This window comes from Babylonia areolata, chromosome 31, assembly GCF_041734735.1.
Source record: "Babylonia areolata isolate BAREFJ2019XMU chromosome 31, ASM4173473v1, whole genome shotgun sequence".
Lineage (NCBI taxonomy): Eukaryota > Metazoa > Mollusca > Gastropoda > Neogastropoda > Buccinidae > Babylonia > Babylonia areolata.
In genome coordinates, this window is record NC_134906.1 from 13,123,758 (window position 1) to 13,137,081 (window position 13,324).

The window sequence follows — 13,324 nt, forward strand, 5'->3', positions numbered from 1 at the left end:
TGATAATGGTGATGGTGGTGAGGATGATGGTGGTGATGATGGTGATTATAATGGTGATGGTGGTGATGATGATGGTGATGATGATGATGATGATGATGCTCACAACCAGCATTGTTCCTGGCCCAGTCCTCTGCCCAGCACACACTGACCTGTCCTGTTCCCTCTCTGCATGATTATCATTATTATAATTAGTGTTATTATCATCATTAAACTTTTTTTTTTTTATTCAAAGGAGGCTTTGTCGAAGGGCCTCATCATGCATAATGTCCATGAACGACCATCTGTTAAACACATCTAATTGCCTCAATGGTCCATGATCCATAATCATAAAATGTAACTCGTACAATGTTCAGAATGAGTCGCATGTACATCCTGAGATTTTTACTTCCCCCATCTGCTCGGATGAGCTGATAAACCAAGGTCTCATGTGCAGCATGTGCTTAGCGCATCAAAAGAACCCTTGGCAGCAGAGTTTTCTGGGCAAAATTCTGCAGAAATTTCCACTTTGATGTTAAAACAAATACACTTGCAGACATAAAAAGACAAGACAATGCAGTATGATGCTTTACGACACAACACAACACAATGCAACACAAAACACCACACCACACCATAGCATAGCACAGCACAGCACAACACACAATGCAATACAATACAATGCAGTACAATACAATACAGCACAGCACAGTACAACACAATACACAGCATAATACAATACTATACAGCACAACACAGCACAACACACAATACAATACAATACAGCACAGCACAGCACAGCACAGCACGCAATACAATATAATACAATACAGTACACAAACACAAACACTTGACAACGGGCCTATGGTCCGAAACGTCGTGTCAAAACAAAGAGGATTCGACTACCACCCAAAAGGTTTTTATAAACTTTAGTTTTTTGTCTTTGAAGAATCCTGCAGTCATTTTTGTCTTCTACGCAACAGTACACTACAGTGCTTTACATATCTACAGAACACCATACCACACCACGCCATGCAGTACAGTACAGTACAATACAGTGCAATACAGTGCAATACAATACAGTACAATACAGTGCAATACAATACAGTACAGTGCAATGTAATGCAACACAACACAATGCAGTACAGAACAATACAATACAATACAATACAACACAACACAATACAATACAGTGCACTGTGTGTGTCAGAGGCTGCTGGTGTTGAAGATGGAGAAACGACCACTGGTGTTCTATAGTCACCTGGCCATCATCCTGCACCTGCTGTTTGACCTTCACCTCTGTGCACAGGTACCACTGTCATTTGTACATTATCTTTGACCATTGTTTATGTACACAGGTACCACTGTCATTTGTACATTATCTTTGACCTATGTTGGTGCACAGGTGCCACTGTCATTTCTACGTTATCTTTTACCTGTCTGTGCGCAGGTACCACTGTCATTTCTACATTATCTTTTACCTTTGTTCACAGATACCACTGTCATGTGTACATTATCTTTGACCTCTGTGCACAGGTACTGCTGTCATTTCTACACTATCTTTGACCTCTGTGCAAAGGTACCACAGTCATTTCTGCATTATATTTGACCTCTGTGCACAGGTACCACAGTCATTTCTACATTATCTTTGACCTCTGTGCACAGGTATCACAGTCATTTGTACATTATCTTTGACCTCTGTGCACAGGTACCACTGTCATTGTACATTATCTTTGACCTCTGTGCACAGGTACCACAGTCATTTGTACATTATCTTTGACCTCTGTGCACAGGTACCACTATCATCTGTATATTATCTTTAACTTCTGCACACAGGTACCATTGTCATTTCTTCATTATCTTTGACCTCAGTCTCTGTGTACAGGTACCACTGTTTTGTTTTCTGTTTACCTTTGTGTGCACAGGTAATATAGTTATTTGTACATAATCTTTGATCTCTGTCTATGTGGACAGGTATTACTGTTCTGTATTCTCTTCATCCTTTTTACATGTCTTTCACAAGGGTGCCTCTGTTCTGTGTTGGTTTTCTTTTTTTTTTCTTTTTGTGCCCCAGAATTTGGGACATTTTGTTTCTGTAGTTTGATGATAATTAATGATGATCATCAGCGTGATGCTGTTGCTGCAAAGGTAGTCCATTTGGGTTAGGGACTACGTGATGAGTCTGTATATATGTGACCAGCTTCTACAAAATGATAGATAAGTCAATATTTCAGGATATAAAGATTTCATACCAGAAAGAAGTCGAAAAGACGTTTCCAGTGATGTATAAAACATGTTCCAAGGTTAAAAAATGTAGAAGTTATGATAGTTCAAAGTGTGTTAGTAGTGCTGTAGCCATTTTGAGAAAACAGCTTTAAAGTTTTGCAACTGACTCTAGAGATTTTCCCCTTGTGATGTGGGTTTGTTTTAGCTGTATGCCTGTGAAAGTTGGGCAGGTTATCAAACTAGGGTCTGTACATGCTTTGGGCAATGATATTCACACTTGATGATAATATCAATGTAATTTTGAAAGGTGGTTTGGGGGTGTAAAAGAGTTTTTTTCCACTTGATCTCTCAACAAACAAAGCTTCTGTTGTTTTCATTTCTTTTATATCAAAATTAGAATGATGCACATCTAAATTGATTTTGTGAAGAATTGAAATAAACGTGAATTTTTTAAATCTATTTTTATTTTTTGTACTTTAAATATGCCAGTGTGTGCCAGTGTGGGTGGGTGCGCAGGTGTTCGCTGAGTGTGGCCCATTTTGTTCATTGTTTATTTCAGTGATTTACCCTCCAAGTATCTTCCATTTCCACTGTATTATGTTTTTATGTATTTACCTACATGTTTATTTTTAGTTTTTTTTAATATTAATATATTCTGTTAAGATATCAAATAGATATGAACGTAAAATATGCTGTTTTGGGGGATAATTGCTCTGCAATATCGGCATGTAGGTGCAGAAATTAACTAAACTTTCAAATTTATAGTCTGAATTTGGCAAAAACAGTGAGATATGTTGTAATTCAGAGGCTGAACTCTGCACTGGTGCAAAAAACTCGATTTACCCCAGATGGACCCTCAGCACTGTTTTTGCCTGTAGTGCATTTAAATGCAGCATGATTTATCTGTCATTTTGTGGGAGACAGTCACATACACTCTCATGATATATCCTAGCGTTAACCAGGCCCGAGAGATACAGATGCTTGCAGTGTTCAGGAATTGGAGCAGCACTCCCAAAGATTGATCCGCGAAGTGTATGATCCTTGACTGTGTGGTCCCTGGCTTCCCATTTGAGCCCACAGCACACTTAGCTTTGGGTAGGAGCTGGCCACGTGCAAATTCCCAAAAGGATGAATAAAGATGTATTGTAAAAAAAACCTGCCTCTCATGGGGTTGAAACCCAGGTCCTGGCAGTCATCAGCCTGTGATGCCAACCCCTTTGTCACAGCGGCTGTGTTTTTATAAAATGATTTTCTGTTTTATTTGATCCCTATACCTTTGCCACTGGTCTCTGTTCTCTTGGACCTCTGTCTCTTTACAGTTTACACAGGTACCACTTTTCCTTATTTGTGTGTGTGTGTGTGTGTGTGTGTGTGTGTGTGTGTGTGTGTGTGTGTGTGTGTGTGATGTTCTGCCACGTTATTAAAGCAGGTATACAGGTATGGAAGATCATTTGATCCTTTTTTTTCTTTTCAGTGTGCCAAGTGTGTGCTGCACACAGGACCTCGATTTATCATCCCATCTGAATGACTAGACAGTCAGTTTGATTTTCCAGTCAAATTTGGCAGAAACCCACACCCTCACGGATTCTCTATATTGGCAGCTGACATCTTAACCATTCTGCCACCTTCCTCCTGGCAATGAGTGTTGCAAAAATCTCTGGAAGAAATCCACTCTGATAGGAACACGAATGAGCATGCTCTCATTGCCTGACAAAGCGCGTTAGGTTATGCTGCTGGTCAGGCATCTGCTTAGCAGATGTGGTGTGGCGTATATGGATTTGCCCAAACGCAATGACGCCTCCTTGAGACATTGAAACTGAAAGTGAAAATTTGATGATTGCTTCATTTTGTTGCAGCTGCCAGGATGGAAGTTCACTCCACGCTTCCCTGAGAAACGAGTCTCCGCGGTCAGTTCCCTGGTCATCCTTCCTGAGTGGAAACTGAAAGAAAGCACTGTACAGGGAATGCACAGCAGCATTGTAAACCACTGACCCTTTACTCTTGACTGCTGAAACTTGTGGTCTGAACCTGAAGAGCAACAACAGCTACCTGTGTACTTTTTACTGGTGGTATTAAGCAAAGCAAAAGTGCTACAGTCCCAAGAGTCCCAATAATGAATCCTGACGTGTATACTCCGTCATATATCAGTCAGATGGCAGCCTTCATTGATGAGCATTCTCATTGGCAGCAGTTATGGGGTAAAACAAAAATTGAAAGAAAACGCAGTATAGGGAATGAACTACGGTGTCCTGAACCAGTGAACGTTCAGTCAGTGGTGTCTGTTTGCTGGCAGCATCGGCTACAGCTTTTGAGCATGGAGTATTTTTAATTTACAAAAGAAAAAAGTCTTTTAACCATCCACCTTACAGATTTTTACCAAAATGGTTTTGAATACATAGTTCATATTCAACTATTCACCTTGCTGAGATAACAATGAAACTGTCACTGAAAGCAGGCATGGGTGAAACTGAAAATTGAGTCCATTGGTGATGATGTACTTCAGAGATGCTGTATTTTAGCAGTACACATTGACTTTCTCTCTTACACATCTGGGAATTTTACCTAATGAATGGATGACAAAGCTGCTAAAAAGGGTGCAGATAAAGAGAGAGGAAGTGTGTTGAAATGTCCATTATCTGTATCAGAGTTATATTTTGTTGGAAAATGAATAGTGGAGCAAGAATAGAAATTTAGAACAGGAGTTTGTTAATGATTCATGAAAGTGCCCAAGAACTGTATATTGACTTCAGAATCTTATTCAGTTTGATTTATACTACAACATATCGACACTTAGGCAGATCATTTCTTCAGTTTAGTTGATTAAAATTAAAGCAAGTGTCTATATCTCTCTGGCCTGGTTAACGCCGGGATATCATTATGACAGGAAGCGTAGAGTACAGCCTTGTCACACAGTCCCAAACCAAAATGGACCTCCATAGCAACATCGTCATCATCATTGTCATCCTCCTCCTCCTTCACCATCATCAATATAAACAAAAAAGTCTTAGTCTGTGGCCTTTCATGCCCTGCTTTCATGGTGACCTCAGTTTCAATACCCCTCCACTTACATGCTTGGGGTGAGTCCTGTCAATGTCTTCAGTGTCGGCAGATTCATGGGGGGCTGTTGTTTGAGGGACGTGGTGGCAGTCTCCACTCTGGGAGGGACGCTCACTCAGTCTGGCTCCACGACTATGCCATTATTGTCGTTAGTAGGGGGCTTAGTAGGTGGTGTCCTAAGTACGTTAAATCAGAACCAGCACCACTGAACACCACTGAAGTGACTCAGCATCAGTGCAGGGTCTCCTCTGGTGTGTGGCCTCCTGGCGACCTAACATCGATGGTTCCTTGGGGACTGCCAACACTGTAACTGTGATGGACAGAGCTGGGTGTGGCCGTGTGTGGGGGAATCTAAATGAGCGGCGTGGGAGTAATGCCACTGAAATGGTGCAGATGATAGGGCAGCAAAAAAAACCCCAAATGCCCCCCCAAAACAGAGCATCTCATCAATCAGATAATAATAATGATGACGGATACTTACATAGCACACAATCCAGAAATCTGCTCTAGGTGCTTTACAAAAACACTTTTGTTTACATAACACATTACATCAATGATTAGACAATAAATCAAGGTCCTGCGTACAGCATGCACTTAGTGCACTTAAAAAGTACCCATGGCAACATAAATGTTGTCCTCTGGCTAAATTCTGAAGAAGATATCCACACAAGCATACATGCATGCACTCAAGGCATTACTTAGCATGTTGGGTTATGCTACTGGTCAGGCATCTGCCTTGTAGATGTGGTGTTGTGTATATTGATTTGTCTGAATAGTGATGCAGAGAAGTTGAAGCTGTGTGTGAATGCAGTGACTCAGAGAAACAAACAGACGCTGTGTGTGAATGTAGTGATGCAGAGAAACAGACGCTGTGTGTGAATGTAGTGACTCAGAGAAACAAACTGACGCTGTGTGTGAATGACGCTGTATGTGAATGTAGTGACGCAGAGAAACAAACTGACGCTGTGTGTGAATGTAGTGACTCAGTGAAACAAACAGACGCTGTGTGTGAATGTAGTGACTCAGAGAAACAGACGCTGTGTGTGAATGTAGTGACTCAGAGAAACAAACAGACGCTGTGTGTGAATGTAGTGACTCAGTGAAACAAACAGACGCTGTGTGTGAATGTAGTGACTCAGTGAAACAAACAGACGCTGTGTGTGAATGTAGTGACTCAGTGAAACAAACAGACGCTGTATGTGAATGTAGTGACTCAGTGAAACAAACAGATGCTGTGTGTGAATGTAGTGACTCAGAGAAACAAACAGACGCTGTGTGTGAATGTAGTGACTCAGAGAAACAAACTGACGCTGTGTGTGAATGTAGTGACTCAGAGAAACAGACTGATGCTGTGTGTGAATGTAGTGACTCAGAGAAACAAACTGACGCTGTGTGTGAATGTAGTGATGCAGAGAAACAAACTGACGCTGTGTGTGAATGTAGTGACGCAGAGAAACAGACTGACGCTGTGTGTGAATGTAGTGACTCAGTGAAACAAACAGACGCTGTGTGTGAATGTAGTGATGCAGAGAAACAAACTGATGCTGTGTGTGAATGTAGTGACACAGAGAAACAGACTGACGCTGTGTGTGAATGTAGTGACGCAGAGAAACAGACGCTGTGTGTGAATGACGCTGTGTGTGAATGTAGTGACTCAGAGAAACAGACGCTGTGAATGACGCTGTGTGTGAATGACACTGTGTGTGAATGACACTGTGTGTGTGTGAATGACACTGTGTGTGAATGACACTGTGTGAATGACACTGTGCGTGAATGACGCTGTGTTTCCACAGGAGAAGCAGTGCCAGCTGGAGGTGTCCAACAGCATGAGGTACCTGGTTCACCTCCGACCCCGACAGGACCAGCCCCTGTCTTCCACTGATGTGCCGGCCTTCCACACCTTCCTCCGACAGCTGATGCAACGGAAGAAGATCCGCCTCATCCCCAAGATGGAGTGAGTCACTTTCTGTTTCAACATCCGCAAGAGGTTCAGTTTCAAGATTTGCAGGAGTTTCAGTTTCAAGACCAGCCTCATCCCCAAGATGGAGTGAGTCACTTTGTCAGTCCTCAGCTGTTTCTCTTTAAGTTTCAACATCCGCAGGAGTTTCAGTTTCAGTTTCAAGACCAGCCTTGTACCCAAGATGGAGTGAGTCGCTTTGTCAGTCCTCAGCTGTTTCTCTTTCAGTTTCAACACCCGCATAAGTTTCAGTTTCAAGATTTGCAGGAGTTTCAGTTTCAGCTTCAAGGCCAGCCTTGTACCCAAGATGGAGTGAGTCGCTTTGAGAGTCTTCAGCTGTTTGTTTCAGTTTCAAGATCGGCATGAGTTTCAGTTTCAGTTTCAAGATCAGCTCATCCCCAAGATGGAGTGAGTGTCTCAGTCCTCAGGAATGTCAGTTTCAAGATCCATAGGAGTTTCAGTTTCAAGATCCATAGGAGTTTCAGTTTCAAGATTTATAGGAGTGTCAAGATTTATAGGAGTTTCAGTTTCAAGATCCATAGGAGTTTCAGTTTCAAGATTTATAGGAGTTTCAGTTTCAAGATCCATAGGAGTTTCAGTTTCAAGATTTATTTGAGTTTCAGTTTCAAGATCCATCAGAGTTTCAAAGATCCATAGGAGTTTCAGTTTCAAGATTTATAGGAGTTTCAAGATCCATAGGAGTTTCAGTTTCAAGATCCATCAGAGTTTCAAAGACCCATAGGAGTTTCAGTTTCAAGATCTATAGGAGTTTCAGTTTCAAGATCCACAGGAGTTTCAGTTTCAAGATCTACCTTGGCCCAGAGATGGAATGAGTGAGTTGCCGTGAGTTTCAGTTTCAAGATCTGCCTTGTCCCAAAGGTGGAGTGACTGAGTCCTCAGGAGTTTGAGTTTGAAGGAGGTGTTGAAGTGCATAGACTGGCCTCTTCCTCAAGGTGGAGTGACAGAGTCCTCAGGAGTTTGAGTTTGAAGGAGGTGTTGAAGTGCATAGACTGGCCTCATCCTCAAGGTGAAGTGACTGAGTCCTCAGGAGTTTGAGTTTGAAGGAGGTGTTGAAGTGCATAGACTGGCCTCTTCCTCAAGGTGAAGTGACAGAGTCCTCAGGAGTTTGAGTTTGAAGGAGGTGTTGAAGTGCATAGACTGGCCTCTTCCTCAAGGTGGAGTGACAGAGTCCTCAGGAGTTTGAGTTTGAAGGAGGTGTTGAAGTGCATAGACTGGCCTCATCCTCAAGGTGAAGTGACTGAGTCCTCAGGAGTTTGAGTTTGAAGGAGGTGTTGAAGTGCATAGACTGGCCTCTTCCTCAAGGTGGAGTGAGCATGTCAGTCGTCAGGATGGGTGGGAATGGGCCCCGTCAGTGTATATACCATCCTCACCTTCTGGAAAGTCTCTGCTAGAAATTCCCTCTTTTCTGTGGCTCCTGTTCTGGCGTTTCCCTTTTCTTTCTGTCCTTCCTTTCTGTTTTTCTGTTCGACTGGATTTTTTCCCTAGAAAGCCTTGAACATTTTGTTGTCTTTTTCTGAACTTGATATGTGGACATTCTCACTACTGCGACTGCAGCTCCTACTGAATACTGTATTCTTCTTCTAATCATTATTTGTGTTATCTGTGTCTGTACACGGTTCTGTGTTCATGAGCATATGTTCATGCGTGTGTGTGCGCGCGCATGTGTGTGTGTGTGTGTGTGTGCATGTGTGTGTATGTGTGTGCGCGCATGTGTGTGTGTGTGTGTGTGTGCATGTGTGTGTGTGTGTGTGTGTGTGTGTGTGTGTGTAATACAGACAACTGGTGCCGGGCTGTGGGCCTCACCTCATCAGACTAGAGGTCACCATGATGACCTTGGTGGCCGACCTTTCACCTCACCACTTCCTCACCATCTTCAAGGTGTGCCTAATGTTCCAAGTCTGTGTTTACATAGCAACATGACAAAGTATGCCTAATGTCCCAAGTCTGTGTGTACATAGCAACATGACAAAGTATGCCTAATGTCCCAAGTCTGTGTGTTTACATAGCAACATGACAAAGTATGCCTAATGTCCCAAGTCTGTGTGTACATAGCAACATGACAAAGTATGCCTAATGTCCCAAGTCTGTGTGTGTTTACATAGCAACATGACAAAGTATGCCTAATGTCCCAAGTCTGTGTGTTTACATAGCAACATGACAAAGTATGCCTAATGTCCCAAGTCTGTGTGTACATAGCAACATGACAAAGTATGCCTAATGTCCCAAGTCTGTGTGTGTTTACATAGCAACATGACAAAGTATGCCTAATGTCCCAAGTCTGTGTGTGTTTACATAGCAACATGACAAAGTATGCCTAATGTCCCAAGTCTGTGTACATAGCAACATGACAAAGTATGCCTAATGTCCCAAGTCTGTGTGTACATAGCAACATGACAAAGTATGCCTAATGTCCCAAGTCTGTGTGTACATAGCAACATGACAAAGTATGCCTAATGTCCCAAGTCTTTGTGTACATAGCAACATGACAAAGTATGCCTAATGTCCCAAGTCTGTGTGTACATAGCAACATGACAAAGTATGCCTAATGTCCCAAGTCTGTGTGTACATAGCAACATGACAAAGTATGCCTAATGTCCCAAGTCTGTGTGTTTACATAGCAACATGACAAAGTATGTCTAATGTCCCAAGTCTGTGTGTACATAGCAATATGACAAAGTATGCCTAATGTCCCATTCAGAGATTCCAAATCTAAATCTGGTCAATGTAAATCTGAGGTGTCTGTTAAAATGAAACAAAAGGTATCGCTTTACTATATGATCAGAGGTAAAATTTCGATAAATTTCAAATCTTTCACTTGTTTGAATATGGTTTTCCCACTCCTGCCACCTACAGTCTATCAATCGTTGACGAAGAATTTGCACAAATCTAATTTCATCCCCTACTCCTTGATATTCCCATACACATCCAAAACCAAGTTCACGTAAACACATTCATACATTCGATACCCAGTTTGTTTTGCCTCTTAAGTCTAAATCATATAGCATATTGTAAGATTTACTTGGCAGTCGAGTATTATTAATTTTTAATAACTTTAACCAGTAACGAATGCGCTAAAAATAAAGGGAGCAATCAAGAGAGTGGCCAAGATACGACTATGAGTGAGTGATGCCGGCTGTGCAGACTTTAGCAGACGACAGAAAGTGACTGAATTATTAGCAGGACACGGTGTGAGTGATTTTCTTGGCACTCAGCCAACGCGGTCTGATGAGAACTGGATAAAGTGACCGTGTGAGAGTGGTGAAGAGGAGGGGGTGGAGACTGATGGGGCAAGACCTCTCATCCACATTATCACCTGGAGAAGTCACAATGCATTGTGTACTATCTCTTTATAATTTTTTTTCATTGTGGTTGTTCTAGTATGATTTTGTGTGTGCAGATATCCATTTGTCCAGAAAATATGATATTTTAGTGCAAATTACCTGACTAATGTTTGTAATGAACAAGTTGAAAATGTGACAAAAAACAAAACACTGATTTCAAAACAACAGCATGTCACTAAAAATATATAAAATGGGAAAACATCACATGTTTTGTGTTCTTTATTCATTTACCTTTCAGAAAATATATACTTTTATGGGTCTTTCTCCAATAACAAAGAGCACAGAATTTTTTGAAAATTTATACCCGTTTTTTTTTTTTAAAACCCTGGCAAATAGATTTCACTTAAATCTTATTTTCCTGGCAGCGAAAGGGTTAAGATAATATGTCATGAACAGTGCCTAATAAAGCTTATTAATGGTTAAGATAATGTGTCATGAACTGTGCTGTATAAAGCTTATCAATGGTTAAGATAATATGTCATGAACTGTGCCTTGTAAAGCTTATCAATGGTTAAGGTATGTCATGAACTTTGTTGTTTTGCAGTTTTCCCCCCCAGATGTGACCGGGTTTTGTGTTTAACACAGTTGAATTCTTTGTTCAGTTGGGGCAGTATTGATATGACCCTGTACAGTCAAGTGGACAATAACCAACATCGTCACATGTGTGTATGTGTGTGTGTGTGCGCGCGCGCAGGCTATGCAGACGTGGCCGGAGTACCATGGGTCCCCCCTGAAGCAGGTGCTGACCAGTGGCGCCGTGTCCATGGCTGTGGATGACAGCACCGATCAGGGCGCTCACAAAGACGGCACGGACAGCTCTGCACCGCCTGCACCAGTGACAGAGCGGTGCTGACATGGAGCAGGAAGAACACAGTTTCAGTGAGGTTTCAGAGTGTTAGACAGTTTCAGTGAGGTTTCAGAGTGTGAGACAGTTTCAGTAAGGTGTCAAAAGTGTAAGACAGTTTCAGTGAGGTTTCAGAGTGTTAGACAGTTTCAGTGAGGTGTCAAAAGTGTAAGACAGTTTCAGTGAGGTTTCAGAGTGTTAGACAGTTTCAGTGAGGTTTCAGAGTGTGAGACAGTTTCAGTAAGGTGTCAAAAGTGTAAGACAGTTTCAGTGAGGTTTCAGAGTGTTAGACAGTTTCAGTGAGGTGTCAAAAGTGTAAGACAGTTTCAGTGAGGTTTCAGAGTGTAAGACTGTTTCAGTGAGGTTTCAGAGTGTTAGACAGTTTCAGTGAGGTTTCAGAGTGTAAGACAGTTTCAGTGAGGTGTCAAAAGTGTAAGACAGTTTCAGTGAGGTGTCAAAAGTGTAAGACAGTTTCAGTGAGGTGTCAGAGTGTAAGACAGTTTCAGTGAAGTGTCAGAGTGTAAGACAGTTTCAATGAGGTGTCAAAAGTGTAAGACAGTTTCAGTGAAGTGTGAAAAGTGTAAGACAGTTTCAATGAGATGTCAAAAGTGTAAAGACAATATCAGTTTCAATGAGGTGTCAAAAGTGTAAAGACAATATCAGTTTCAGTGAGGTGTCAAAGGTGTAAAGACAATATCAGTTTCAGTGAGGTGTCAAAAGTGTAAAGGCAGTATCAGTTTCAGTGAGGTGTCAAAGGTGTAAAGACAATATCAGTTTCAATGAGGTGTCTAAAGTGTAAAGACAGTATCAGTTTCAGTGAGGTGTCAAAGGTGTAAAGACAGTATCAGTTTCAGTGAGGTGTCAAAAGTGTAAAGACAATATCAGTTTCAGTGAGGTGTCTAAAGTGTAAAGACAATATCAGTTTCAGTGAGGTGTCAAAGGTGTAAAGACAATATCAGTTTCAGTGTAGAAACACGTTCATTTTCAGTGAAGTGTCAAAGCATAAGACAACATCAGTTTCAGTGAGGTGTCAAAGGTGTAAAGACAATATCAGTTTCAGTGTAGAAACAGTTTCATTTTCAGTGAAGTGTCAAAGCATAAGACAATATCAGTTTTAGTGAGGTGTCACATTGTAAAGAAAATTTCAGGGAGGTTTCAAAGCATAGAGACAATTTCAGTTTCAGCGATGCATCAAAGCTTAAAGACAATTTCAGTTTCAGTGACGTGTCAAAGCTTAAAGACAATTTCAGTTTCAGTGACGTGTCAAAGCTTAAAGACAATTTCAGTTTCAGTGACGTGTCAAAGCTTTAAAGACCATTTCAGTTTCAAGTTGGTGTCAAAGTGTGGAGACAGTTCCAGTTTGAGTTCCTTCAAGTTGGTGTCAAAACGTACAGACTGATATATACATACTATGCCACGTTTGGCGAAAGACAGCTGATGAAGTGTCCGACAGCTTGTGGTAGGACAAGACTGTGTATGGTTCAGAGCAGTTTTTATTCCTGTCATATCTGGGAGAGAACGGTTATGATTTGGAGCTGATGATAGTTCTTAGGGGAGAGAGAGAGAGAGAGAGAGAGAGAGAGAGTGTGAGTGTGTGTGTGTAAGTGAGGAAATGTGCTTTGTGTTTTTGTGTGTGTGTAATTGTGCATGTGTGTTAGTGAGAAAACATGTTGTGGTGTGTGTGTATGTGTGTGAGTGTGCATGTGTATTAGTGGGGGAAATGTGTGTGTGTGTGTGTGTGTGTGCGCATAGAATGTTCCTTGCATCCTTTGAATGATCCGAAAAGTATGGAACTGTATATGTGTGATGACAAAAAAGAAAAAGATAACTGTGTCCTGTGATAGTAAAGTAAGAAAAAGAGAAATACCTGCTCTTGCGGTTTTTCCTTCATTGCCTGGTTTG

At 41.5% G+C, this 13,324-nt stretch overlaps 1 protein-coding gene across 2 annotated transcripts; it reads left to right on the forward strand.

Annotated features, from left to right (window-relative positions):
- The first annotated feature begins 1,169 nt into the window (after window positions 1-1,169).
- On the forward strand, window positions 1,170-13,305 carry LOC143275979 (dimethyladenosine transferase 2, mitochondrial-like). 2 transcript variants are annotated; one of them, XR_013053492.1, is made up of 6 exons: window positions 1,170-1,285; window positions 4,059-4,109; window positions 7,053-7,213; window positions 9,013-9,115; window positions 11,273-11,843; window positions 11,904-13,305. XR_013053492.1 is itself a non-coding variant. In XM_076580338.1 (5 exons), the coding sequence occupies exons 1-5, from the start codon at window positions 1,205-1,207 to the stop codon at window positions 11,429-11,431; spliced, it is 555 nt and encodes a 184-aa protein (XP_076436453.1). In that variant the 5' UTR covers window positions 1,170-1,204; the 3' UTR covers window positions 11,432-13,305. The 2 variants fall into 2 exon arrangements, 1 of the variants encoding a protein (XP_076436453.1); XM_076580338.1 differs by having other exon boundaries at window positions 11,273-13,305.
- Window positions 13,306-13,324: the final 19 nt, after the last annotated feature.

What these genes read in the sequence shown, in the direction of transcription:
- LOC143275979 (XM_076580338.1), top strand. Translation starts at nt 1,205, where the DNA reads ATGGAGAAACGACCACTGGTGTTCTATAGTCACCTGGCCATCATCCTG. An exon ending in CTGAGAAACGAGTCTCCGCG is followed by an intron (nt 4,110 to 7,052) that starts GTCAGTTCCCTG and finishes GTGTTTCCACAG; the next exon opens with GAGAAGCAGTGCCAGCTGGA. An exon ending in CGCCTCATCCCCAAGATGGA is followed by an intron (nt 7,214 to 9,012) that starts GTGAGTCACTTT and finishes TGTGTAATACAG; the next exon opens with ACAACTGGTGCCGGGCTGTG.